At 40.8% G+C, this 27,176-nt stretch overlaps 1 protein-coding gene across 2 annotated transcripts; it reads left to right on the top strand.

Moving 5' to 3' along the window:
- LOC117417650 (E3 ubiquitin-protein ligase RNF216-like) lies at positions 1–27,176 on the top strand. 2 transcript variants are annotated; one of them, XM_034029810.3, is made up of 20 exons: positions 1–118; positions 1,390–1,526; positions 1,721–1,845; positions 2,110–2,535; positions 2,776–2,852; positions 3,035–3,137; positions 3,319–3,798; positions 4,111–4,187; positions 4,360–4,459; positions 5,122–5,283; positions 5,790–5,901; positions 6,296–6,435; positions 6,900–6,950; positions 7,217–7,354; positions 7,776–7,924; positions 8,481–8,559; positions 22,257–22,354; positions 23,448–23,670; positions 25,009–25,078; positions 25,288–27,176. In XM_034029810.3, exons 2-20 carry the CDS (start codon positions 1,460–1,462, stop codon positions 25,602–25,604), a joined length of 2,994 nt encoding a protein of 997 aa, XP_033885701.3. In that variant the 5' UTR covers positions 1–118; positions 1,390–1,459; the 3' UTR covers positions 25,605–27,176. The 2 variants fall into 2 exon arrangements, with proteins under 2 accessions (XP_033885701.3, XP_058891425.1); XM_059035442.1 differs by lacking the exon at positions 1–118 and adding an exon at positions 130–266.

Below are 27,176 nucleotides of genomic sequence, written 5' to 3'. Positions count from 1 at the left end.
CATGTCAAGCGTGCGTGTGACGAAGCCTGTATTCTGCGCTCCAGTTTCCGGTATCAAACTGGCAATCTGCTGGAGATGTGTTATTGCGAATATACAGGAAGAGAACGGAGAGACGAGGGTATGTAGATGTTTCTCGCTGAATTATATTATCGCAGATCGTTTTGTTATCAGTTCTCAAATGAAAGCCTACGTTGTAGTATAATACATAACCTAAGCTACCTTGATCAGTGTTTGTTTATTATTAGCTGGAGGGTCGAATATAGTAGGTCAGTGCGAGCAACAAAGCAACACAAAAACAAAGTGAAACTGAAAACAGGGTTATGGCACTAACACAGTTTCACAGATAATCGGTTCCATTCATTTTTATAGAGATTAATCGGGGGAAAGAATTAGACCGTGCAGTTTATTTGAGATGCATTTTTGGCCGCAGTTTAAACGCGTGACGCACTGCCTACAGACTACTTTGTAAATGTCTGTTATTTTTATTTTTAAATGTATACGGTATACGTGCCCAGTTCCACTAGCTTTGTACTTTTGACGACAGCTGACGATTTTGTTTTAAGAGAGAGCTTTGTTGTCACACTTGAGATTTATTTGTAGTTGTTTATATCGAAATGTGTAACCCATAAGATGATGGCGATGATAGTAAACAGCGCTATTTAATCTTGTACGACAAAATCTGCAGCTGCGTTATATATTGAGCTTGCAGACCTGCATCCATTGAGCTGGACATTGCTGTACTCAGCTCGACTGGCAATTAGTTTACCTGCCCACAGCAGGATATATAACATGTATTTAGCGTCTTCAATTAAATCAGAATTCAATTCACACCTTCTGTGTTCTCGGTGTATAACCACCCAATTAAACGCGACGCCCAAGCAGAAGGCTTAATGGACCTTAATTGATTTATTATGTAGTACATGGAAAGGAGTTGCCAGGTGTACTAGGAACTGTGACTAAGTTAAGTAGTCATATTGGAGTGTATCTCACAAAACTACAGGCTTGCCGCTATAGAATGAAGGGACTTCCCAAACGTTCTCTGACTTCCCAGAAGTGTTGCAATTGGAGCTTTTAAATTAGTTCATCAGAGCTTCTGAACTGTCCATTAATCATGTGAAATTGCAGTAATGGCATAGAGCAGAAAGCATTTAGTAAAATAAAAAACTCTGACGTTGAAATTAATACCGAATACCACAAAAATACTGTTTCAGTAATGCATTCATAAATTGAACTTTGTTTGATGCTAGTGCGGCATTTGATATTTAGTGTGTACTGTCTTGTATAGGATGCTTTCCAGATGCTTTAGTCATCCAGGTTGTTGGGATTCCCTCATTTAAACCCGGAGATTTCCATGTGCTTATTACCAGGTAAATGCATCTCTCTTTCCAGGTGGTCTGGAAGCATGACCTTATCCAGTCACTGATTGGCAGGTGCAGGATTGGAGTGTGAATGACTGAAAATGGCCGATGGAGAAGCTGATGAAGAAGTCATTCACCTGGGCACTTTTCATCGTCATCGGGGAGAAGGTGAGTAAAAGTTTGGAAGAACTTTAGGCACCACCAACCAAGTAAAACTACCAGCAAAGGGGACTGATTACGTACCCCCTATGCAGAACTGTTTATGTCCCTTGCTGTGGACATGCCTAACATCCTCACCTTCAGCAAAAGCAGTGGAGACTGTTAATGACAGTTTGTTCTGAAAATGATTTTCTTCATGGCAGATGGGAAAGCACGTGGGGACTTTATTAATGCCACATCAGATGACTCTGATGTTGAGCTGTCGTACGTGAAAGAGAAGGAGCAAGAGCAGGAGGAAGATGATGATGATGACGTGGTTATTTTGGAGGTAACATTTCCAAACGATTCTCTGTTAATGCAAAACAATTCACCTTTTTGTACTTGGAGTCTATTCTGCATTTATACAGGCTTTTTTTAATAAAAGTGTACGATTTCACTAAATACATTACACTTGAGTTGGCTATAGTCTGAGAATGAGCTTGTTACGAGAAGTTCCTCCATTCATTGTCAGTTAGGGTCATGGTGATTCGGCTAAGCCGTGGAAACTGTATAGACAGCTATTCTACTTCTGTCAGTCTTTGTTCTCTTGTAGCCACGGCAGCATCAGCTGGTGCGTCCAAATGTGATCCGTCCGGCAGCTCGTTGGGGAGCAGTTAAACCAGAAGACCCAGGACCCGCTGGACCTCCAGCTGCGTATAATGCAGAAGTGTTGGTTGCTGCAGCACCTGAGCCATTGATTCCACCTTTAAGAGGTGCTGGGCACGGGGGTGCAGTGCCGAAAATGGCTAAAGAAGTGGGTCATGCGGGTGCCCCTGGTCCGATTTTGCTCCAGCAGTACCGGCAGCAGCTTAGGTTTCAACCAGTCCCAGAGATCCGCCAGCCAGCCAATAGAAACGGACAGGCAGCGGAGATGGACAGTGAGAGACCCGGGCCAGCATTCCCCAGACAGGACCCTGTGAATGCAGTTTATGCCGTGGAGTACGACAAGGATCTCATAAAGTCACTGGCAGATGAAACGGTAAGACGCCTGATGGATCCCTGTTGAAGTCTGGCTTAACTTGAAAACACAAGACGGCTTTTCTCACCTCCTAGAAAATGAAGGAACACTAATAGGAATAATAATAAATGCAGAGGGGGTATTTAAGAAAACATCCTTACTTTTATTTCTTCTGTTAATTGAACGAATATATTTGTTCCGTTGTGTAAATGTACAGATAAGAAACCGCTTCATCTCCTTTTTATTTATTTTATTCTGCAGGCTGATCTCTTCCCAGGTATAGATAAGGTGTTTGTGAAAAACCTTATACAGAGACAGCATTTGACAGATTTAAATGCGTAAGTATGTCTTTATATTTAAGGCAGACGCTTCAAAACGTTTTAATAAAAATATATAATAATCAAGACTGCTGTTGTATTATCTTTTTTTTTTATATAAAAATGATTATTATTGATTTAAAATGTGGTGAATTCAGATAAAAGGAATGTGTAATTATTATAATAGTTTTTTTTGTTTTCAGAATCACTTATTACTTGTTAGAAAATCCTGATTATCCAAAGAACGGGAGACCTCATGCGCTGAATCAGTTAAATAATCTTCGTGAAATGTATGCGGAGAGACAGGTAAATATATGTACGGCAGTATTTTCTTACTAAGCCAAAAAATGGTATCTTGAAAGCAATATATCCATCGCTGTAAATCTATTTAATGCTGAAGTTGATGTACCTGATATTGTGACTACTTCACGATACTGACCGTTGGAGCGTGGCTTTTATATCCTTTTGCTGTTTTCGTTCTCTTTAGCAAAGACAGCAGGAATTGTTGCTTCCAAATGTTGTGCCTCCACCAGCACAGTGGGGGACCCCTGTTCCACACAGAGCTCGAGGCGTGCCACAGGAAGCTCACAGAGAGGGCCCTTTAGGTCCTTATGAAAGGAGAATCGTCGTGGCGCGTCGCCGACTCTCTGAGGACAATAACAATAACAGAGGGAAAAAAGCTCGGCAAACATTGACATTGGCTGGTGCGGTGCCGAACGGGGCTGTGGCAGCTGGAGAAGTGGGTCAGGTGGGCACGCCTGGTCCCGTATTGCAGCAGCAGCCACCCGTCCTAGAGGTTAACCCAGGCCCAGAGGCCCAGCACCTGGGCAATGGATATGGCCAGGCAATGGAGATCGACAACGAGAGACCTGGGCCTGCTTACCCTGTACAGGAAGCTCTGGATCCAGAAGCAGGTTATGCCGTGGGGTACGACAAAGATCTGATCACCACACTGGCGAATGAAACGGTAATGTGAAATGTGGGAAAGGACCTCCCAAAATCCAACGCCCATTTTGTGTTAGATTCCACAGGGAATACAGTCAGTTTTTTTGCATTTGGTAAACAATAAGGGCTCTTATTGAGAGCGGTAAATAAGTTAGGAAACCATTTCACTACAGTTACACAATTACACAAGGTGTTTGTTTAGGGAAGTAATGTAGACTGTAACTTGTGTGTTATTTCTTCTGTTTTTTTTTATTTCTGTCTGTTGCTGTGCTCTGGGAGTGAGTGTTCCATTCATCAGTAAGTATTAACACCCTATAATCTCCTTTTCCTGCAGGCCAATCTCTTTCCTGATATAGAGAAAGCGTTTGTGGAAAGCCTCATTAGGACCCACAATTTGGCTGATTTAAATGCGTAAGTATGTCTTTACAATGAAAGGGGGTTTCCGAACCACAATGTGGTATCCAGGACCACTTGTACCTCTTGGTAGACCCGTCTTAGCACAAAAAAAAAAAACACAAAGTTGTCCTGTTTTTGTTTTTATTTATATTGCATTGCTTTCTGTGTTTAATTTTTAATTTTGCAGAATTGGTAACTACTTGTTAGAAAATCCTGACTATCCAAAGACGAAGGAGCCGCCTGCCCACAAAGCAAGTATTCTTCTTGAAGCCAGTGAAGACATGCCTGTAAGTATGGATTATCAGTTCATAAACACTCGACACTCGCAGAATAAGCACTGATCACCATTTTATTTTTTGCTTATATTTCTTACTTCGATGTGTAATATGCTGAGATGTCCAGGGTTTGGGTCAATTCCTGTTTTTCAATTCCAATTCAGTTTCTCATTCCATTTTAATCAGTTCCAACAATCAATTTGCAGTATTTTGTTAAAATGAGCGTCTCACAGTGGCAACGCATTACTTCAGTTGAAGTCGCTGTTAGTCAATTAAACTGGCTTCAAATGAAAGCAGTTGAACAGTCACAACAGTTATTATGTCTCTAAACTCCAATTTCTTCGTAGGAATTGGAAATGGAATTGGCATTTACTCCAGCCCTGGAGACCATGCTAAAAAGTTGCTGTTACTTTGTGCTGTAGTTCAGCATTACTCCAGTGAGCTGACTGTAATCCAAACCATGTGAACTACAGTAAAGGAACCAGGAGGCAGCAGTTTATCTATAGAAATGTACATTTATTTAAATCGAGTGAAGAACGAAAAGAAGCGCCTCTTGATCGATTTAGATGTAGATCGGGTACCAGTCCTTCAGGTGATGTGACGATGACTGTGATATGGTGAGATAGTCGGGGGGCGGGGCCTAACCTCAATGTCTCTAACTTGTTTTTTGCTAGAATAAAGAAGATTACTTTGACTTTGCCAAGTTGCAACCTGCACACCACCGCACTGTCATGCAAGCTGCTGATCTCCTCATGGCTGATTTTAAAATGTTAAGCAGTCAGGACATCAAATGGGCTCTGCATTCCCTCAAAGGACACTATGCAATCACACGCAAGGTCAGCACACCCCACTACATGCCTTGTGGGGGAACATTGAAAAGTAATGCTGTCTAGATCCAGGACATTGTTTCAACCTGGTCCTCCGTTGTTAAATGTGTTATCCAAGATTAAGTTAAGCAATTGAAAGACCTGCTTTGGAACAGGAGCTTGGTTCTGTTAAACGAGATTAGAATGAAATGCACTTGAATAGAACTTAAGAAGAGCTTATTTTTTCTAGTTGTATTCTGGTAAAGTTGTACTGATGATTTTAAATAATGGACCGTAGCTGGAAATGAAGAAACAAAGGATCGACCCAGGTTGAAGAGGCTAGTTAAATTGGAATTGTTCTGTCTGCAATATGCATGCGGACATTCATTTTTAGATACCAGTATCATTTCCTAGATTTCAGAAGTATGCAAACTACTAGTTCAAAGTGAAGAGCAGCTAGAATCTGAATGATGCATTGATTAACGTGATCGGAGTGTGTTTATTTTGTCTCTTGCACTGTTTTCATTGTATTGCAGGCCTTAACGGATGCCGTTAAGAAGTGGCGCGAGACATTCCCTGAAGCTACAAAAAAGCAGAAAAGGCAAAAAGAAACGAGCCAGATATATATAGATTTCAAGTTTGAACATGGTACGGAGAAAGTGGACAAACATTCTTTTTTTATGCCTTCTGTTTAGACTTGATTCTTGGGGCCGTATGATGCTATTTGAAGAGATTTCCGAAAAGGTGTCAGCAAATTTTGACTAGCTATTGATTCTGTATTTTGAGCCTTTGAAAACCCTAGAAGTATAAGTAATGCTGTTCATGACCTTGTGTCGAGATCTGTAATATACACGTACCATGCTTTTGATATATGTGTACATCTAGAGACTTTGACTCCTGGTGGCACAGCCCAGGCTTCACAGACTAATGGAGATCCAGGCAGTACAGATAACCCTGAAGTAGCCGTCCCCTGGTGTAACTATTTTTGGATTTTGAGTTACCCTTGAGAGCTAATGTTGCAGATGCGTTTTCCCTGTTGTAGGTGATCTTAAATTAGAGAGGCGCTTGCATTTTCTGGAAAACAAGAGGAGGCACTGTAGGATGTATGACAAAAAAAACATCGTTCCACCATTGCTTAAAGAAATAAACTTCTATGAACAGAAAGCGAAGGAAATGGCTGAGGTAAACAACAGTTTTGGATTGATACATTAGCCCAGTTAATACCAAATCCCCTTGCCTGATTGTCTGCGTCTGATTTCTGTGGAGAGCTTGAATGATCTCTTTACTGCAGCGCTAGTTCGCGTTTTGGTGCTGAACTGTCATGTCACATTTTGATAAGAAGCCCCTAAGTTTTATACCACCTTTCCATCTCCCATGGGACTGAGTTCAAAGTGATTTGAAACCAGGCCTGTTTCTTTCCATTTGCAACAGATCAAAAGAAACCAAGCTTAGCTGCTCCAAACGTTAAACATTATGGGCTGGTTTCACAGCCCCTGATTGTTACTAATGTTATCTTAGGTAAGGTAATGCAACACTAGTGGTAATCTGGGTTTTTAGAACTGAACTGCATATCAAATATAGAGGTCAGCTGAAATCCGCAGTGGGTCTGTTAAGTTTTACATGTGTTAAATCTTTCCTGTTCTCAGCATGAAGACTTCTTGTTGGCTCTGCAGATGAATGAGGAGCAGTATCAAAAGGTAAGCTATTGGAGGGATATAACGCACTACAGACGCATTGAAGTAAGTGTTGCTATTAGTTTTGCAGTAGATAATAGTGTCAAGATACATTTTCAGGGGTTGATGGTTCTTTGAGGAAATGGCTGGGCTGTACCCTCTGTATCACCTTGTGATTTAATCAGGAGCATGCTGCCTGTATGACTGGGCTGTACCCTCTGTGTATCACCTTGTGATTTAATCGGGAGCATGCTGCCTGTGTGACTGGGCTGTACCCTCTGTGTTTGCAGGACGGACAGCTGATCGAGTGCCTCTGCTGTTATGGCGAGTTTGCCTTTGAAGAGCTCACACAGTGTACAGATGGGCATCTCTTCTGCAAGGAGTGCTTGGTGAAATACGCTCAAGAGGCTGTCTTTGGTGCAGGAAGGGTAAGCTGGCAACAAATGCAACTTCTTTTAAATGGTCTTTCTTTTGCATTTGTCCCTATATTGGAGCCATATTTTATAAGCGGCCCTTATGGTAGCATTTATTGGTATTTCATTTGTTGAACCCAAACAGTACTCCTTATTAACTCCCCTGATTTTCATCTAGATTTAGACAATGGCCAGTTTGAACCAAATTCCTATTGCAGAGTTCAAAGTGCAGCCAGAATACTTACTCATAACTACTTGTCACGTTGCTCCAGTTTTGAGGTCACTACACTGGCTTCTAGTGAAGTATCATATTGGTTTTAAAACGTTGCTCCTGCCTATTTGCGTGAGTTACTTACAAAAATTAGACAAGTGTTCAGAAGAAAAGTGTTTGTCTAAATCTGAAGAAGAATCAATCGAGAACTTCCTTCGTTTGTAGTCGGAGCTGAGCTGCATGGATGGGACCTGCCAGTGCTCCTTCCCAACGAGCGAGCTGGAGAAGGTGTTGCCAGAGAACGTTCTGTGTAAATACTACGAGCGACTCGCAGAAGAGGCTGTGGCTGCCACCTGCGCAGACGAACTTGTTAGGTCAGATTCCTCTTTCTGCCTCCTCGTTTCAACAGCTGGGTGTGAACCGCTTTAAAAAGCAGCTCCGACTACAGCTCTTCTGTTCAAACAAGTGCTTTTTTATTTGTCATAGTTTGGTAGGAAAGTAACATTTGTCTATCCTTACTTGGATTATATAAGTTTTTACGATGTAGGTGCAGAAAGACGGGTCAGGCTTTCAGCGTCAAGCCAGCTGAGAGAATTTGAATACCGAGCTTAAGATTTAAATCAGCCTAACCCTATCCCTGATTGAAAGAATGTAGTGCAGTTTTACACTGGCCTGTCCTGCACCAGGTGAGGGGGTGGCCCGTCTTTCTGCACATGTGCCATTTTTACCTTACAGTTCTGCAGCAGTTAATAGCTGCAGCGTTGCCTATTTCCTCTCACTTTAAAACTGTCTGTGCACTGTCAATATAGCAGGGGAAATTACTAAAATGTAAGGGACACGTTGCACCAGGTAAATTATACTCGCACACAAACATATTGAGAAATGTAAACCATGAGTAAAACATTTTTGTTGTCACTTCCTCTGTTGCAGATGCCCCTTCTGTAATTTCCCGGCTCTCTTGGATAAAGAAGTGTTTCTTTTCAGCTGTCCAAACGCACGCTGCAGAAAAGTAAGCACAGTCCCCAGTAACCTTTGGGTGTTTCAACCACTTTTAAATGTACTCTGTATGTTGTTGCTGTTACAATAGGCTGGAATTCAACTTGTTTAAGCTTGAGGTCATTATTTGACTTGTTCAGCGTTCCTCTTTAAACGGCACTTGTGAAGTTGAGCAATCAAGAATTGTTTTGGCCACCTCCCTATGATCACATATACACCCAAGTGCAGATGCATGCATGCTTGCTCCCAAAATGCAGGACTCCACTGAGTAGAAAATGTAGCTTACTTTTCATTTGACCACTAGATGGTGCTCAGAGACTGCAAGTTTAAATATAACATTACGTCTTTCAAGCACATGCTTCAACATACTTTTGCGACCCAAAGCTTCCGATTCTTGAACAGCTATTGATTCCAGTTATCCAGTAGAATACAGACCTTTAACCCTTTCAGTCCTGAATCAAGCTGAAGAATAAACTCTTTTATTAAGTGTACATGAGAACAGGACAGCATATATATTGTATATAACATATATTTATACACTACCTCAGACTAGGACCTAGGAGTCTCGTGAGGTTCAAACGTGATGGCGTGTGTTAACATTCGCCACTAAGATAAGGTGGGATGTTGAAGTCCCTCCAGAACTGAAAGGGTTAAAATACCTTCCATGCTGCTCCCTCCCAGAGGACTTGAGATCGACTATTATCTGCAGGTGTACTCATTTTAGAGCATAACTAGAACAGTAAGCACCTTCCAATGCTTGGTAGCTACATGTTGTCACATTGGAATACAATTGTTTTTTTTTTTTGTTTTTTTTGAGCTGTGTTGTTTAATTTCCTTCTGACTCTGGCCGAATTTGAAAAGCAATAAAATGGTCACAGCGACACTGTTTTGTTAGATGGCCGGTACAACATGTCATCACTCTGCTGTCTCGCTGCCTTTTAATAGTGCTAACTCATAGGGACAGTGTTCCCATAGTAACAGGAGCAGAACGGTGTCTGAGATCCTGTGTCCAGTCTGTGGAATGTAAAGAGCTTGAGGAGGGAGTGTTCCAATGTTTAGTTATGCTGCGTGGTTTCAGTGCTTTTAATCCGTTTGGCAACAGTTGCGATTTGCATTGTTTATCGCTTTTGTCGGGTTGTAAATTTAGGAATGCAAACATCTCGCATATGATTTTTCCCACATGTTTGTGTTGCATATTTCCCCTCTACGCTTCCATAAATCAAAGCAGGGCTGTAAAAGTCTGAAATTGACTGAAGTGCTTCTTGATTTGTGAGCACCAGTGGGTTGCATTCTTCAGTTCCTTTTTTTTTTTCTAAACCTCAAAAATGAAGGAAACCAGCTGAAAAGGGGAAGTTGTACAAATGTGCAATCTAGTGCCTTTGTTGCTTTAGTCCGCCTTTGTGCACTTTTTTCTTTTCCTACTTTTTAAATAAGCTAGAAACAGCTAAAATGGCATCAACACCTATACCTCAGACGATGATGATGATGATGAGGGTAGTATTTACTGTTTTGAAATAGTGGTAAATTGTCATTTGGCTGGGCAAAAAACACTGCAAAGTTGAAGACCATAAAACAGGAAGATACTGTCTTGATCTTGATAGAATAGGAAATCATTGGTTCTTGTCCTTCCTCACTTTAGCGAGAGACTATTTCACAAATATGTTTTTATTGTAACATCCTGTCTTGAAGACTGTTTGAATGCATAGGGTTGGTTTTTATATTCTAGTCCAACCCACAGCTTGTGTTTCATTGTCCTTTTATGGCAGGAAAATAAAACTATGACAAATCAGTAGCTGAAAACCCTGCGCCCCCATATCCGTAGTCAGACTTCAAGATGTTATCAGCAGTCGTTTACATTTCTGTGGTTTGGAGTTTGTGCCGAGACTGGTAGCTGCGCTAAGGGCTGTCTTTTATTTGACTACTTCCTTTCACTGCAGCATAGTCTGTAAAACAGGCTTTCAGCTTAAGCTGCAGATTTGGTTTCAATTCTTAGTCCATGAACCTTAAGACATTGGCTCAAAACTTATATCTCAATCTAAAATTATTTGTAGTAGCAATAAGGCCTGTTTGGCTATCTCAGAAAAACCTCTTGTGCATTTTGTTGCTTCGAAGGAGCTAACCAGTTTAATATCCACATTCTTACCTCTTAACATTATTACTGATCCCTTTTAAATGTACTTGTCTTTTGGTTCCATGTGTGTTTTTATGCATTAATTCAGCATGTGCCAATGTTTCGAATGAAGTTAAAAACACGGTTTGTTCTCCTTTAAGAATAATGAGTGCCAATGGTATAGCTAAGCATGCAGATAAGAGCACTTGGTGATTCATCCTCTCCAGGCTGTCTCGAGGAGTTGTCCTTCTGTAGTAAAAGCTGCTGAAAGATTTTTGTAATCTTGTGATTTGGCAGATTGTTGATGTTACATCAGTCTTGGCCTAATCCCATGTGTCCATTACTATACTTTGGAGAGGTGTCCTACATCCATCCTGCACAATTGATGGTGTTTTTTAAAATGTGTATTGGTAGTATTCTTCTATTCCATTTTGTAACCAGCCTTTCCAGGTCATTTGTCACATTAGGGATGGAAATAAGACTCCTATTGCTTTGCAGTTTCACCCATTTCAGGGTTTAATATGTGCTTTATTGGCCACAGTGTAGAGGTAACAAGCTTGGGTGTGTCTTATTAAACTCATAGTAAAAACAGGAATGGATCAAATTACTCTGCACACTGGAAAGCATTTTAGTGAAGCACAGCAGGAGCCTTATCTTATCAGGTCTGTGGGTGACTAGATCGCTCCAGTCCTATTGCAGTTTTCTTACTAGTGCATACAGCTTAGTAAATTGGAATTGGAATAGAAAAGACTATTGTTGGAAAGGTTTGTTCCTGAAAAGCATTGAAGGAATAAAACAAGAACTACTGACGGCAAAGGCAGCGACTCGAACAGAAAGGGTAGCCTTTGTGTTCTGAACCTGAAATGGCTTCCTAATTTGATCTGAAGTGACAGATTGTCTGATCTGTACAATTTTCATGGTGTCTGCAAGAGGAAGTGATGGCTCTTGGTTATCTGAGGCGTTGCAGTTTTTTCTCTCACTTCCTGTATCAAGAGAAAGAGTAACACAAGTGTCTGTCTTGTTTAACAAAAAGCTGTGCCTGTTTCACATTTTCTTTAACCTCTGTAATGTTCCAAAATACACAAATTGTTCTGAAAAGTCTGGTTTGAGTTGATATTCGTTTTAACTGCTTTGCAAACCAATTCTCAAATAAAAATAAAAAAAGCGTACATATGATTTACACCACAACAAAAACTATACTAGACAGCTGGGGGACCACATTTTTCCCATTATGGCATTTATAGCCACCATTAGCTTTATAACTGACTGACGTCCTAACTGAATTAACTTTGTGGACTTCTGTGCCCAGTAATTCCATTTGTTTTTCATTTACTGTGAGGGCCCTGGTGAGAGTGAAGGGTGTGAATGGATGCAGGCTCCCTCACAGCAGAGCTTGTCAGTGCCTTGGCTGTGAATCACTGAGGGATACAGTGTGCTCCCCCTGTACTCTATAGCACTCCTGCCTGTCTAATGGGATACATTCACTTCACAGTAACCAATCTCTTGAGCTGCAAAAATGCCCCTTTTTTGTAGTTGGAAAGATCCAACTTAACACTATTTTTTATTTTAACTGTAATCTTAATTTTTAATCTTTTTAATTATTTTTTGATTTAAAAGATAAAAAGTGCATTTTAACTTGCTTTTAAATGAGCACATGACAACCAAGAAAACTCTCTCGTCTGGTGCAGACCGCTAGCTAGATATTTACAGCCTCCGAATATGTAGCGTACTTTTCTACTTGAATGGAAACCGCGTTTATGTGTGGTCAGCACAAAAATAGTGTTGAAAAACTGTAGGCTGTTTATCACCACGGACATAAAGGCTGCTGCATTGAGAGTGGTTTAAAAGAAATGCAGTTGTTTTGAATAAGCTTGAGCAGACCTTTAAAAGGCACTCTTTTTTTTAAAGCGTGTTTATATTCAGCACATCATGTGTGCTGTGCATTTTGTTTGATAAGCCCTATTCTCATCTGCAGTGGAGATAATCCTTGTCACATAATGTGTTAACATGATGTCATTGTTCCCTGGTATGATGTCCTAATGGGCATTTCCAACTCCTAATGAGTCCTATTCTTTGCCTTTGACTTCGGGCTGTGTAATCATTGCTGGAAAAAATGTACTCCTGCCATATGAGGCTCTTTTGAAGTGCTTGGTAAGAAATGGATGTAAGTGCTTCACAGTACCTCTCCAGTGAATGAAGTGATTGGGACTGATGTTTCTGTTTTTTAGGCTTTGCTTCGTGGAGCTCTTTTGCAAGAGTGATTTAATGTGACAGGTTCTTTGTGTGTGCATTGAGATGGGAAGGGTTTTAGTATAAGGCATTCAATATTTATACAGTGTAAAATGCACCGGTTCTTGACAGATTTCTGCTTTTCATCTTGGGGATTTCTGCAAGGTCTATTGATGTCTTATTCTGTGTTGCTCCCTGAAACATTTACATAATACATGCAGTCTTGGGAATTCATGAAAATACTTTGAATCAGCAAGTCTTAACTACATTACCGGGTGTATGTGTAATCAAGTCTAAGTTCAAAGTGTTACCATATAATGTAGATGCTCACTTATTTATTCCATAAATATAAATTAGGTATTCTCTGGTGTTTTAAACAGCTTTTTCCAGTTTTCAAATGTCCTTTTAAATCCACTATTTTAATGCTTTTCATCCTGAAAAAGGTTGAAGTCTTTTACCAGGCTTCCTTACTCTGTTCAGTTCAGATCCTAAACTTTCCTTCCTTTTAGGAACCCCTTTAGTGAACAGCAAGTAGAATCTTGGGTAAAAAGCAAGCAGGCAAACGTCTAAATGAAGCTCACTGCCCTAATTGAATTGTACAGAACATTCCTCAGTTCCATTAAGGGCCTTAGACCCTTCCCGTAGAGACAGATTGTAGCTGGAAGCTATATATCCTGGCTGGCATGTGATCCAAATGTGATTTATTTTTTTTAAGATATGACAGCTCCAGAGAAATCACTGTTTGTCAGGCTAAACTTAGAAACAGTAATTTATATTAATTTCTATATAAGTGAACCCCACAATTTACTCCCATAACCACTCCGCATTGGATCTAAAGCTCTAAATTTAAATAAAAACGACGGCATTCCTAATGCACTGCAAGATCCATTTATCGGTATGTAGGTCTCTGTTCGCCTTGTAGTTGCTGTTTGCCTTTGTATATTTGTGCAAGTGATGTATCTCTTCTATGCGGTTTGAGTGGAATGGGTCAATACTTTTCCCTTGTCTGTCCAGTTCTGATGCACTTTTAACAGCTATATCCTCCCATCTGCATTTAACCCTGTTAAGCCACCTGCACCTTTGGGCACGGGTGGAGATCTGCTATAAAATGGTAGTGTTGTGATGAGGTTTTAGTTTTTTGGTTTATATTGGAGCTGTAAGCTGTTTCTCTCCTGTGATTTCTGCACTGTAGTACCATGGTGATGTGATAAAGGAAATGAGGCTAGGCTGGCGCTTGCTCTGTGTACGTTTCCAGAGAAGTCAATACCTGACAAACCTTTTTTTCTTTAGTGCTGTGATTGGCATCTTGACTATTTCCATTTTCAAGCCATCCTGTTCTGTTTTTTTTTTTTTTGGTTCCAGTTAGAAAGGTTGATAGTTTTCTACAGTGTTTTCAAATGGTGGCCCCAGTTCTTAATGAAAGAGAGGCCTTCTGCAGCTGTCAAGAATGGCATTTGCTTTTCAGAGTTTTATGGACAGAGCACTGTGCAGTAATGGTTATAGCGAAGCAAATTGGTTATGCTCCCTTAACATTACTCAACAAACAGAGAGAAGGAGAGATGGGAATTCTGCGCAGTTTTAAAACTAGATTATGCTCGCCGGGGTTATGTTTTAATTAAAAACACTTGTTACGGCAGAGTTGCCAAAAAATACATTTTTTGGGAGCCTCTACAGACAGAATCTTGGGCACAGCGTGGGGCGAGCAGGAAGCGAAGGGGTTTATTCCAACTGGATTTGTGTTTGAAATGGCTGGGAGTGGCTGAACACTGCATCTGTCTGAAGAGCACACTGATTACTGGGAGAGGGTTCGCACTTCTACGAATGGTGTAATTTGTTCCATTCTGGTTTCCAGTGTGCTGGTACAATGTGCAATGGTTTTTTTTTAAGTGTGATACAGTTTGCATTTTGTTCAAAGCGAGAGAGGAAATAAGCAAGGCTCTGGTGACTATCAGTAGTTGTCTGCATTGCCCACAACATTAATATTATGTTATTGTATTTGGTTTTGATTATTTGAAGAATAAGATTGACTGTTTGCTAGTAATTAAAAGTAACATAGCTTGCCAGTATTAATTGATCTGGTCATGCCGTTCATGCATTAACCCTAATCTCCATCGATTTCTGTGCCAGTACCTTTCTGTCTCTGGCTTGTGTTCTGCCATTGCCTCTGCCCGCCCCTCCAGGCACAGCAGAGTCGTGTGTGTGGAGCGAGCGTCCTGGAACCTTTATTCTCTCTGGCACAGTGGGAGACTTCCTGCACCAATCATTCATTTCAGCTCAAGCTGGGCATCTGGATCCTTTCAGGGAAACTGGAGCATTTTTAGATGTTCCTGGAGGGGGAGGGGGGGGGGGTTCAGCTTCTCTCGCTGCTTGAACTTGACGTGGGTAGATATTTTCAAAGCTTTTGCTTCATTCTTAACGCCTCCTATTTTTTTTTTTTTTTTTTAAAGGAGAAAGTATCATGTTAATGAGTGCTTAAGAAAGTTGAAATAGTTTTGTAAAATTATTGTTTGTTTCTTTTACCTCTTTCAAATAATGGGAATTACAGTAGGCTAATTAAAGACAAGTAAATGGTAGCACTTACTTTATTGGTAAGAGTTCTGCAACTGAATCTCCAATAAGTGCAATTGTTATATTATAAAGTGTTGAATTCTTGAATGTACGTGTAGTGTGTGCTATCGCTTTATCAGAAATCTGGGCGAAAAAAGCCTTCTATAAAATAAAGGCCAAAACAGCAAGAAGGAAAACCCTCCCCAAATTGTATGAGACACAGTGTGTTCAGCTCCACATGGTGGCAGTAGAGAGCTGCCTTGCAGACCTGAGCATACTGGCTTGGCCTGAATCCCACTTCAAGCAGCTGCCATGGATTTCATAGATTCCATTTCTCTATCCTCCTCCGGGGGAATAGGAAAAAAATATGTAAAACCATGCATGCCTGGAAAACTCCTAGTCTGAATTTGCAGTGAAATCAGGGAAAATCTAAATACTTAAAAAAATGAAAAGCGCTGCACCTTTCGTTGCACTTGCTTGTGTGCTGTGACCTACTTTGAAATCCCATATTGCCTGTGCTGTGTTTAGAGAATTCACACTCAGAAAGGTACCACACCCACCTGCCTTTGTGAGTGTGTGTGTGTGATGGATAATACTGGAGGTCTCCACTTGAGTAAGCATTGTTAGGGAGGCTGCAGTACTTTCAGTACAGATCAAAGCCCAGAGCTCAGTCAGTGTTCTTTGTGTGATACACAAACACCAGCTCTGTAAATTGCAATGCATCGGCACAGCACTTGTCACGCTGCTAGTTTGACAGCTTTGCATGTGATGCTGAACTTTTCAAGCCACGCAAATGGGGCTGTTGATGCTCTAAATTGATTTAATCTTGCAGCAATAACACAGACGGCTCACATCTGGCTGTGAGGGGAATAGTAATTTGGTGATGTCATTGTCCTGGATTACATCAATGGATGGGGCCGATGCAGAGTGTGTGTTTTTTACCCATATGTTATGAATTGTGAGAAGTAACAGTGAAGGAGTATTGGGCTAGGTCCAGACTGTGAAATACAAGAGTTGCTGTGTCCCTGGGGATATTGCAATATGTTGCAGCTCCCTGTAGATAGATAGATAGATAGATAGTGATCATTTTGGTTACTTAATCAAGATGTCTATGTCCTTTTGTTAAAGTCTTGCTTAGTAACCATCTTTCCCCTGAAGTGCAAAGTATATAAATATGGCAAATTGTCCCCATGTCCTTCTGTGAGGGCTTTGCAGTCCATTCTCATTGTCTGGTTGAATCGGTGAAGGACTGGGTTTCAGATCCTGCTAGGAAGCTGCTGCAGTGTGAAATCCGATTCAGCACAATGAAATGATCCTTGCAGTGCTAGTAATACACATGAGAGAACCACAGCAGCTCCTATTGATTTCTTCCGGTCTTGTCTGCATTTGGATTAATCAGCTGTCAGGGTTGCAGAAATCTGCAAGATTCAATCTATATCTTTTTCAAAAGGGAACCTTATACCTATTCCTTACCATTGTGTGTTTAAAATATGCCCTCTGGTACTTCTAAGTAATAATAAAATGAGTAACCTTTTCAAGTTTATTGTTAAAGCACTCCAAGTAGGCCTAATTGTATTAGTAATCTTGTTTGCATTTTCCTTTTTTTTTTGTGCCAACATCTGCCAAGCTGAGTCATGAAATAAGGGTGTGTGGGTTTTTTTTTTAAATATGCACGTAAATGACAAAATAAATAAAAATAGGAAAAAGGTGTATTTTTAAATAGTACTTCTATCATACTTTTCTTTATAATAATATATTATTGCCTGCACACGGCTCTTGCAGAACGTCTCTCTGACTGTGATTGGAATAACAATGTGGTGAGCTTCTTTGTGTTTCTGTAAAATATTCTGTGCACAGCCTCTATCTCGGCCCATAAGCACCATTTCAACTGCTGGGTTTCTGTTGCAGTGCTCAGCTCCGCGCATCTCGGGATTCACGAGGGATGAATGAATCTTTGAAAGCCGAGTAAAATCCTATCCTTGTGGTCCTGGAGCGCATCAGGGTTAGGGGTTGAATGACTGCAGCAGATGATCCAGGGACTGTCGGTCTTTCTTTTCTTTCTCTTGCAGCAATGCATGCATCTCAGCTTGATCTTTATTGTGCACTCCAGGGCTTTGTGATCGCTGCAGGAAGCTGTGTAAGGAGGGGCAGGTGGCAGGGCAGGAGACATTTGGGTAGACTGTGTACTATTCCAGCTGGCTGTGAAAGGGTGTTTATTGGCAGGAAGAAATCTTGGCAGGGTTCCGCCGGTTTTCTTTCATCTGCTGTACAGGGCATTCAGTACAATTTGTAGCTGTTTGTATTTAGCATTTCTTTTTTTGTAAGCTTCTAATCGTGTTTCCAGTCTCATGGCAGGGTTCACTCGTCCTCACAAGCAGGAATGAGTCGAATAACCTTACGCATCTGTTTTTTGCAGGCATAATTACAATAAGAGGGGGTACGCAGAGATTTCAGATGTGCCTTCCAGTTTAACAATCAACGTGACTATTCCTACAGCTGTTATGATAGGAGTGGTTTCTTCCAGAGCGGGATGTGCCTCCAATAAGCAGACTCCAGCTGAGTTCTGTGTGTCATGGGAATCTAGTCATTAAAAATGGCACACGACACAAACTGCGCTAAGATAAGGCTTCCATTGACAGGCTGATATGTAGTTTCTATTATGTGGTCTTTTGCCCCTATAGCAGTGAGTAACCGTGGATTGAACTGAAACTTCCCAGCTACAGTAACTGAGTAGAGTCCTCTTGATTCTCACAGAGGTGTGACCTTATTAATGTGGCACTGAGTGGCTGTAGACCTGTAAAGAAAACGTAGCTCATATGCAGTACAAATCTTGCTTAACCTTTACAAAGCTGCACAAGAAAGAAAAAAAAAAAAAGTAAGATTTCAAAGTCCTTCTCCAAGAGTGAATCTAAAATAAGCCCAGCATGAGAATCTGTGTTACAAGACCTTGGTACATTTAAAATGTTTTAAAGATATTAGTGTTCCGGTAATTGTGAGGTAGATGCGTAAATCAGAATTACATCAGTAAGAGCTGCCGAATGCGTATAAAAACGGTATTGATGCAAAACTGAGCAGTCATCCTTCATCGTGAATAAAACATGGCAGGTATGCAGCAGTTTTAGATCGACACAGCTGTTGTAAATCATGGGCTTGCATTCTTTTATCAGGAGGAAGTTGCTGAGAGTGCAGTAAGGAGGTCTCTGCAATTGCACAGCGCTGGTCTCCCTTTACAGAGCTGCTGCAAAAAGGCTTATTTTGCCATATATGGCAGCTGCAGGGTTTTGCTGGAGCTCAGAGACCAAGGCTGGGGGAGGGAAGAGGATTTCCTGCATTTCACAGAGCAATACCAGTCATCTTCAGGGCTCTTGTGCAGTCTAGCTTGCTAAAAAAAAAAAAAAAAACGTTGCTCAAAATATCGAAGTGATCTTTCATTGCAAAACTGAGCTATATGTTGGTTCAATGTCTAATGTTGAAATAAAGTGTACTGGTTATTTTCAGTTTGATGCATCGACTTGCTGTGCTGGAGGCAATTGCAAAGTATTTTTAAAAACGGCCCCCCGGTGTGTCTAACTCTGCATGTATTGAATATCTGAGTTCAAACCACAGAAAGCTAGTTCCCTGTGTCCATCCTCAGTCACATGACTCCTGAGTGCCTAGCCAATGAGCGGAGACCAGCTGTCGGTGGTAAATTTTACTGCAAGCAAAGCCGTCTGTGGTTCTGGCTTGACTTCATGAAAAGAAAGCGAATTCATCCACGACTTCTCTTTCAGCAGGAAATAATTGTGTGTGTGTGTGTGTGTGTGTTTATATATAATATATACAGCCTCATTGACTGTATTTGAGCCCTGCTTAGTGTAAACCTCCTTATTTTTGAGCCAACAACTTCTTTTTTCTTCATTTGATTGCTAACTTAAATTTCTGGTAATCAGGCAATACAACAGTTGATGCTTTCTGATTTTTTTTTTTTTTTAGTCGCAGAAGAAAAGGGGTAACAACTGAAAGATGAGGAAACTCCTGTTTCACTAAGAGGTTCCTACAGTAGTTATCTCTTTACTGTTTATTTTAATAATCTTTGCATCGTGTGTGAATTTATAACGAATTAAGAATGTCTCAAGGAGTTTGTAAGAAGGAGGGAGGGGGGAATCCATTGGCAAGAGCGACGGTGTGGCCTAGTGTTTGGAGCAGGGGACTGGAGCCAGGAGTTGGCCTGGTTAATCATTAGCAGCTTCTGTGACTTCCCTTTCATGCTCTTGGTCCACAGAGCAGGCATACCACAGGAAATGGATTGTGGTTAGATTTCCATTTAAACCAAACATTTAATACCCTAAACCACTTGGCTGTAAAAAAAAAAAAAAAAAACAGTGAACTAACTTTGTAAAAGAAGTATACCATACTTTGCAACAAGCCCAGGTGCTATCTGATCTCCGGTAAGATTTGGGTTGCGGTTAACACTAAGGTCTGTTGAGCGACTTCTTTTTTTTTTTTTTAAAGGCCTGGTGAAAATGTGTTGCATTTCATAGGTCGGGTAGCTAGTCAAAGTCAACATCTGAGTCATTTTCCACTTGACATGCTTGCTTTGAGTTTCAGTATTACATGGAAGTTTCCTTTCTAATGTATTCTGAGCGCAGTAAAACATTTTTAAGATCAGTATTTTAAATTTGGTTTGTGCTGGCCACTGCCTTCAAAATGCTTGAACACTAAACCTTCTGAAACAATCGTGTACAGAGCAATACATGTACTGTATGAGCAAACAGCCTGCTGCTTTCTGCACAATCGGTGCCTCGCTGTTCTGCTTGGTTACAGAACCAGGAAGTACCGCTGGCCCCAGGAAGCTTTGTTTTCCTGCCCAGGGGGCGGGACCATGTGTTTGAAATTCAAGTTCAGTCATGTGGATTTCATGGTGTTGCATCACAGTGACATCACGAGTTATTTATAGAACACGTATATAAGTGGAGAGGTGTGTGCCTTCCGAGCCCAGAATGTCTGGGCAGTCATGCAGCCTGCATCTCTCTTTGGCTGTGTGCAAACACTGTTTCCTGTTGCTCTGGAACTGCTAAAGCTCGTGATTAAACTGAACTCCCATAATGTGACCATTTTGAATGTCACTTACTGTGGTTGAACTAAAACAATACACTATAGTAGGTGTCCCAACTGTATTCAATTTGTGGCTGCTTATTCAGAGTTATTTAAAGTGTATAAGCTGTTCCTCCTTTTTTTCTCCTTTTTAAATGACACATCTTTAAAAGGATATGCAGTGGCTGGGGTACTATTTGTGAAAACAGAAAAGCCAAAATATTAATCTAACCCAACAGAAAGTACAACCAGGCTACCAGTCAGTATGGTATCAAAACCTGGGTAACAAGCCTACCACCTTTTTGTATATTTGTAATTGTAATGTGGCAAACAGTTGATACTACTATTTTGCATTATTGCCCGGGCACTGTTGGAAAGTATTTGTACAGTGCCTGTGATCCAAGCACATGTTGTCATGACTCCTGTCGCCACTAGGGTGTGCTGTCTCACTGCTTATAGGTGTTCAGTCTGGTACATGTATTTACAAGCTGAACAGGTTTCACAAGTGTTTTTGCCTGAATACACCATAGCTTTACATATTGTTTCTAGGAGTCATTTGTAACCTCCTATTAGAAAAGCAAACAAAAACAAAAATGAATCAATAGGGTATCATTTAAAAGGAGTTCACAGAAACTGGTAGCAATCTTGATCAGATAATGAAGCAGATTTACTGGAATGTCTAGCAGTAACACCCGCTGGCTTTTTATTAACATTCTCGAATGCTGCTTCTATCTCCTGTGAAGTGTATATTTTTGCAACGCAATCACAACTTCGATTTTTTTAATCCAGATGCCCTCTTGGAATGCTATTATCTCCCACCCCATCAATCAAATCTTTGCCGAGAATGCATCCATCCATCCACCCATCCATTCATCATCTCCTCTTGTAATTGAAGCACACGACTTTAGGTTTTTAGTTTGTTCTTTTAGTTCTTTTTTTAATGTGCTATATGCTGTAGGCAGGTTTGCCGTGACTGGGGCTGGCATTGAGAAGACACTGTGTCGATATACAATTGTCAGCTGCTCAGAACTGGGCATCCGGGCAGAGCTTGTGCTGTTCTGTGCTAGGCAGTCACAAAATAGCAGCTGGTAACCCCCTGCTTCCCTTTGTACCTGTGTTAGACAGGACTGCAGTATGCACAGATGTCCACATTGGTCCTGGGGCACTGTGTCTTTTATAAAGAAAAGAGAATGAAATGCAAATGGAGGACAGCGTCTCCAGGCAACACCAAAGAAAGACTTGAAGTCTGCAACTGCCAAAAAAGCGTGGCTTCATCATTCATGCAGCACTTGGGATCGAAGCTTGCTTGTGATTTGGGGAGTAATGGCTCGACCCAAAACAGTCCAGAAGGCAGCTAATGGCTTTGTTTCTGGCTCTTTACCTGAGGGTTTAATGGAGTATTTATGGGTGGCCAGTGGGCTGGCTACTGCAGTCAAGTGAGCTAACAGCAGGTGTACTACAGAAGCTAGACTTCTACTTTTTCACTGCTGCATGTATGAGCTCATGTTCCCTGCTGTGTCAGTGGCAACAGTCTTTCCAAATTGTGTTTCCTCTAAACTATGTTATGTGTATTTATACGTCTGATCGAATTACTTGGGGAAACAACTATCGGAAGAGTGAAAAAGGACAATGCATTTTAAAAGTCTTCGGGGGAAAAAGTGTTTGCTAGGATCCAGAAGGTTCTCAATGTCTTTTATATATCTATGTTTATTTACAGCGCCCTCCGAACCTGTTCCTCCTCTTTGTTTCAGGAAAGCTGTCGGAAATGCCATATTCTTTGGAAGGACCACATAGACCTGACTTGTGACCAGGTGGCCGAGAAGGATGAAATCCGCATAAGGGTGTCTTTGTAAGTATTTGTTTGAACTCTTTTTAATATTGTAAATGTTGTCTATTGAGGAACACCACATGGTCAACATGTAAATTACAGAAAAGGGTTCAATGATTGTTTTCATCAATCTGCTTTTCAAACACAGCATAACAAACACAAGCTCTGCTTCCTATTAGTCCATTGATTCTGATGAAACCTCCTTCTTTGCAATTAAATGCATCCGCGTGCTGCATATTACAATAACATCCATGTGGCGGTTGTTTGTTTTTGTTTGTTGTTTTTAGCTTTTAAAAACAGTATTTCTCAATATGTATTGTACTGATACTATAACTCAGACTGAGACTGTAGCTACAGTGGTTATTCTCTGTGTGTGTGTGCGTGAGCATTTATACTTGGACACATTGATAATGTGTTTCTTTTTCAACGACTAGAATAACGCACATCTCTAGCTGGCTAACTCCAGCCTCCTCCAGCCAGGGTCTAAAATAATGTAACCACAAGCCGTGGGTGTGAATTGTGACTGAGCTGTATCAAACTTCTCTTGGTATAATCAGGATTTGCACAGATGTGACTGTGTGGCTAGGAAGCTAGTATAGTTGCTGTACTTTCCTGCAGCTATAATAGAGTTCTGGGTGGGTGGATGCAGCTGGGTTTTAGACACAGTTTCCTGTATCCTGGGAACATCCACTGAATCCTTTAATAACCAAGCAGGAAGTACACTTGATGGGAAGAAAGCTTGCCGCAGCTCTGAAAGCTAACATCACCTGTACCGGTCATTGGCTTGTCTGGCTAACCCAGCGTCTTTTCTCTAACCTGTTTTGTCTTAACACAGTGCAATACAGAAAGACTGCCCTGGAAAAACTAAGTTACAGTGCCTTAACCTGAAAAAGAAACAGAAATAGGCATCTGTATATGAATATTGTGTACTAGTTTACTGGTCTGCTGTTTTTGAGTTCTCTTTGCTATATGTCTGGAGTGGTCTTCAGTTCTGAGTGTGTTTTTGTTTTTTTTCTAAACCTGTGTCTGCTGTAGGTCTGCAGGGTTTTCTTCAGGGTTGTGCCAGTGGCAGTAGCATTAGTAACCCCCAATGTTCCTGTATATGTTTAAACAGCGAGGAGAAAATGACGGCGGCCCGCGTGAGGAAGTGTCACCAGTGTGGCACGGGCCTGGTCAAGTCCGAAGGCTGCAATCGAATGTCTTGTCGTTGTGGAGCCCACATGTGCTACCTCTGCCGAGCCCCCATTAACGGATACAACCACTTCTGCCAGCACGCCCGCAGCCCTGGCTCCGGCTGCCGGCAGTGCCAGAAATGTTCGCTTTGGACAGACCCCACAGTAAGTCCCATGTCTGACCCTCCACCCCTGCTCTTATTATGAGAAGGTGCTGAGCTCTTTAACATGCGAGAAGCCAACAGATTCTATGGAAAGAAATGAACTACATTTAATATCAGCTTTTTGTATTTATTTGTATTTAATATGTTTAAGTGTTTGGTGGCTACCTCAAATCAAGTTGAGTGTGTACTGCCTCTTGCACTGTGTTTTGTTGAGTCTCGTCAATTGCACGATGTCAGTTAAGAGTTATTGTATTGCTTTAACCCTTTCAGTCCTGAATTTATTTTTGTTGAGCTGAAGAATGCTAAATTAAGTTATATACAAAAAAAGGAACTCCTTTATTGAGTATACAAGAGAATGGGACAAAAACATTATTTTGTAAATATATTTTGGTAAACAGGACTTTAAAGTCCCGTCAGTACTTCAAGAACTCTAAACGGTGCTAAGGACTGAAAGGGTTAAAGTGAACGTAAATGTGTGTATTTGTACAGGATGAAACTGCTCTAGATTAGAGAGCTTCCCATGAGATCCTGGCATAGCGTTACCAGTAGATGGAGATACCAGTGGATGCATGTTCTTGTTACCAGTGATTTAGCCATGACGTCACTTGTAGATTGTAGATGGCAAATGCTTGGTCAAGCCACCACAGTGCCAGTGGTGACTTTGACAGTGACATAACTTTGAACTGTTGCATAGCCATAAAAGCATGTTGGGTTTATACTGTAGTGCATCCATATGCCATTATTAAGTGAACAAATAACATTATTAATTTCCATTAGTGATATTCCTATCGTTTCCTCCATCTAAAGTTTCCCTTCGGTTAATGGGCATCTCAACTATGTTTGTATATTATAGTTAAGAAAGCAATCTAGGCTTGTAATGCAATCACAGTTCAGGTCAAAATGGCTTTTAGTAACAATAAATACATGTGCTTCTTGATGCAGTAAAGTAAAGAATCAAGGCAAACTACACTGTTCACTTCTAAAATCTGTGGCTGTAGTAATCTGTGGCTGTAGTAATCTGAGGCATTTTGTGCTTTAGATATTCTATGCCCACTTCATATGCCTCAAGAAACTGCTGCCAATATTGGACCTCTTAGTCATATTTTTGGACCTCTTAGTCATGTGTCATCATGGTGTGAATAATTTCACTGTGAATCACCTGCCTACATTTCTGGGTTTAGATGATAATTAAAAGCAGGTTGATACAAATTGCACAGCAAAAAATAATTTGCTTCCTCAGTTTTACTGATTTAACTGGTTTTACTGGTAACTTCTTATTGATAGACTGCAGATTAATGTGAGTTCTTAATGCAAAACTTTTTTTTTGTTTGTTTTTCAGCAAGACGATGAGCAAATAATTAAAGATCTTCAGACGGAAGGAGAAAACGAACTAAGAAAGAAGGATGCAGGTACGTCTTCCGAAAGCAACTAGTAGAGCGTGCTCTCGCTGATTTGGTGTGTTTGACCGATCTGAACCACGAAAATTGCTCGGGAATTGCTCGAGGCGAAAAGGGCATTTTATAAAGTCGAACAATTTTATTTAATTTTTTGTTTTTGTTTTATAATAATAATAATGTTTTGTCATGTTTTATTTTTGTATGTTTTTGTTTTTCCTTAGATCATGCCGTCAAAAGAGTTGGCCCTCCTCCAGACACGACCCCTGCCAAAATCCCCCGGAGGCAGGATCCAGTCCCTGGGTTTAACGTCCAGAGACTCGTCCAGCAGCACCCACCGCCGCCACACCTCCTACACCCACAGATCATGATGCCGCACGTCCCCCATCCGCACCTAAACGTGCCCCTTCACATCCAGCCTGCGCCTTACGTTCCCCCACTGCCAAACATCCAGATAAATTATGAGCTCCCCAACATGAATCTGGACATTCATTTACCGATGCACTACGGACCCCACCCCCCTTTTTTCAGGCCAATGTAAGTTTCATACGTGACGTCATTCCGATCAGAAGCAGAGAAGTAGAAATCGACATTCCCTTTACCCCCTCCCCCAGTCAAGGGATTTGGTGCTGGGTTATTCAGCCTCCTTCGAAGATGTTCTCTCAAAGGCATTTATGGAGAAAGGGGATTAAAGTCTCATGTCCTGGACTTGTATTGTGTGGAGATCAACCAAGCCTCTACATATTACACTTAACGTTGCGAAGAATGTGGGCCAGACTGCAATATTGTAAACCTGAAGCAAGTTCGGTCTGCCTCTGCTTCCCGAGTGGCTGTTTTTACTTTTTAGGGTGTCTGAAAAAGCCTATTTCTCAGCGTTCAATAATGTTCTCATTTTGCAGATGTATCCCAACATATAAAAAGAAGAGTAACTGGTGTTTGAGTTGAAAGCCCAGTTTGTACAGAAGGGTGGTTGCTTGAGTTCTCCTTGTATCTTTTGGAGGTATAAAGGAGCTGAGGAAAAGTTCAATTCGAAAAAAATAAAAACAAATTAATGAATGCAAACTATTTTAGGTGAATCACAGTTATGAATTCTCTTTTTATTAAAATGCATTTGTTCTTTTGATGGAGTTTACATTGGCTTTTTTGCCGCCTTATCTTTTTTATATATATATATTACGGTAGCTGTCGGCTGTCCCAGGGGTGGGTTCTTTATCTAGCAATGGTGCAGATCTTGGGGAAATAATGAGAATAACCAATTTACCTATCGAGCCAACCCCCACTACCCCCCAAAGAATATATAACAATCAAACCATAACAATATGATGATCAATGAGAAGGTAGGCTTAACCCTTAACATACTTGTCTTATAAGGTACATTTGATATACGCACATTGTATTTATAATTGGACACATTCATCCTCAGAGTAGAATATCCTAATGGAAACTCAGCTCTTGAGTTTGGGATGCTCCAGGCTGTATCATTCTCCATATCACAAAGCAGCTGCTCCAGGTTTAATGTGAATGCATGCTGCAGTGAGGGAACTCGCTCTAAGTGCATGGTTGTCACACAAACAATCACTTACAAATCACCCACACCTGAAACCTGCCTGTTTTTGATGATCACAAGGAACATAAACCAATTAAACTTTATCTGGATTTGAGGGTCAATTTCTACAGGTCCAGGGTTAAGATTTGAACTGCCTGACTGAAAAAAAGATCTGCGCAAAAATGGTTCTCTTTTAATTGCAGTAAAGACATTCAATAGTTTTTTTTTTTTTTTTTTTTTCTTTTCTCAACCTTTTCTCCAGAAAGATTGTTGTATTGCAATGTAAGTTTTGTTTAACTTAGTGTTAAGAAAAGAATGTGTGAGGGGATTTATGTTTATTTTTATGTTCTTTGTACTTTTTAAGGGACTGACAGCCCTGGCGGGGAATTCTTCAGGATTTGCCTTCTAGAATACAGAATACTATTTGCACACTAAAAATGAAACTACACAGTAGACTTTGAATAACATCTTTGCAGGATAGAGACGAAAATATGTCGTGCTGGCTGATTACTGTTTAGAACAAATGTGTTGTGTGTAATAAAATAGTGTGTCACTTTGTTAATTGTG

This window comes from Acipenser ruthenus, chromosome 13 (assembly GCF_902713425.1).
Source record: "Acipenser ruthenus chromosome 13, fAciRut3.2 maternal haplotype, whole genome shotgun sequence".
NCBI lineage: Eukaryota > Metazoa > Chordata > Actinopteri > Acipenseriformes > Acipenseridae > Acipenser > Acipenser ruthenus.
This window is presented reverse-complemented; position numbering and strand designations above follow the sequence as displayed.

Bases quoted from the DNA above. Each gene is read 5' to 3' on its own strand.
- LOC117417650 (XM_034029810.3), top strand. From the start codon at position 1,460: ATGGCCGATGGAGAAGCTGATGAAGAAGTCATTCACCTGGGCACTTTT. The intron at 1,846-2,109 runs GTAACATTTCCA...GTTCTCTTGTAG, and splicing joins ATGACGTGGTTATTTTGGAG to CCACGGCAGCATCAGCTGGT. The intron at 2,853-3,034 runs GTAAGTATGTCT...TTTTGTTTTCAG, and splicing joins CATTTGACAGATTTAAATGC to AATCACTTATTACTTGTTAG.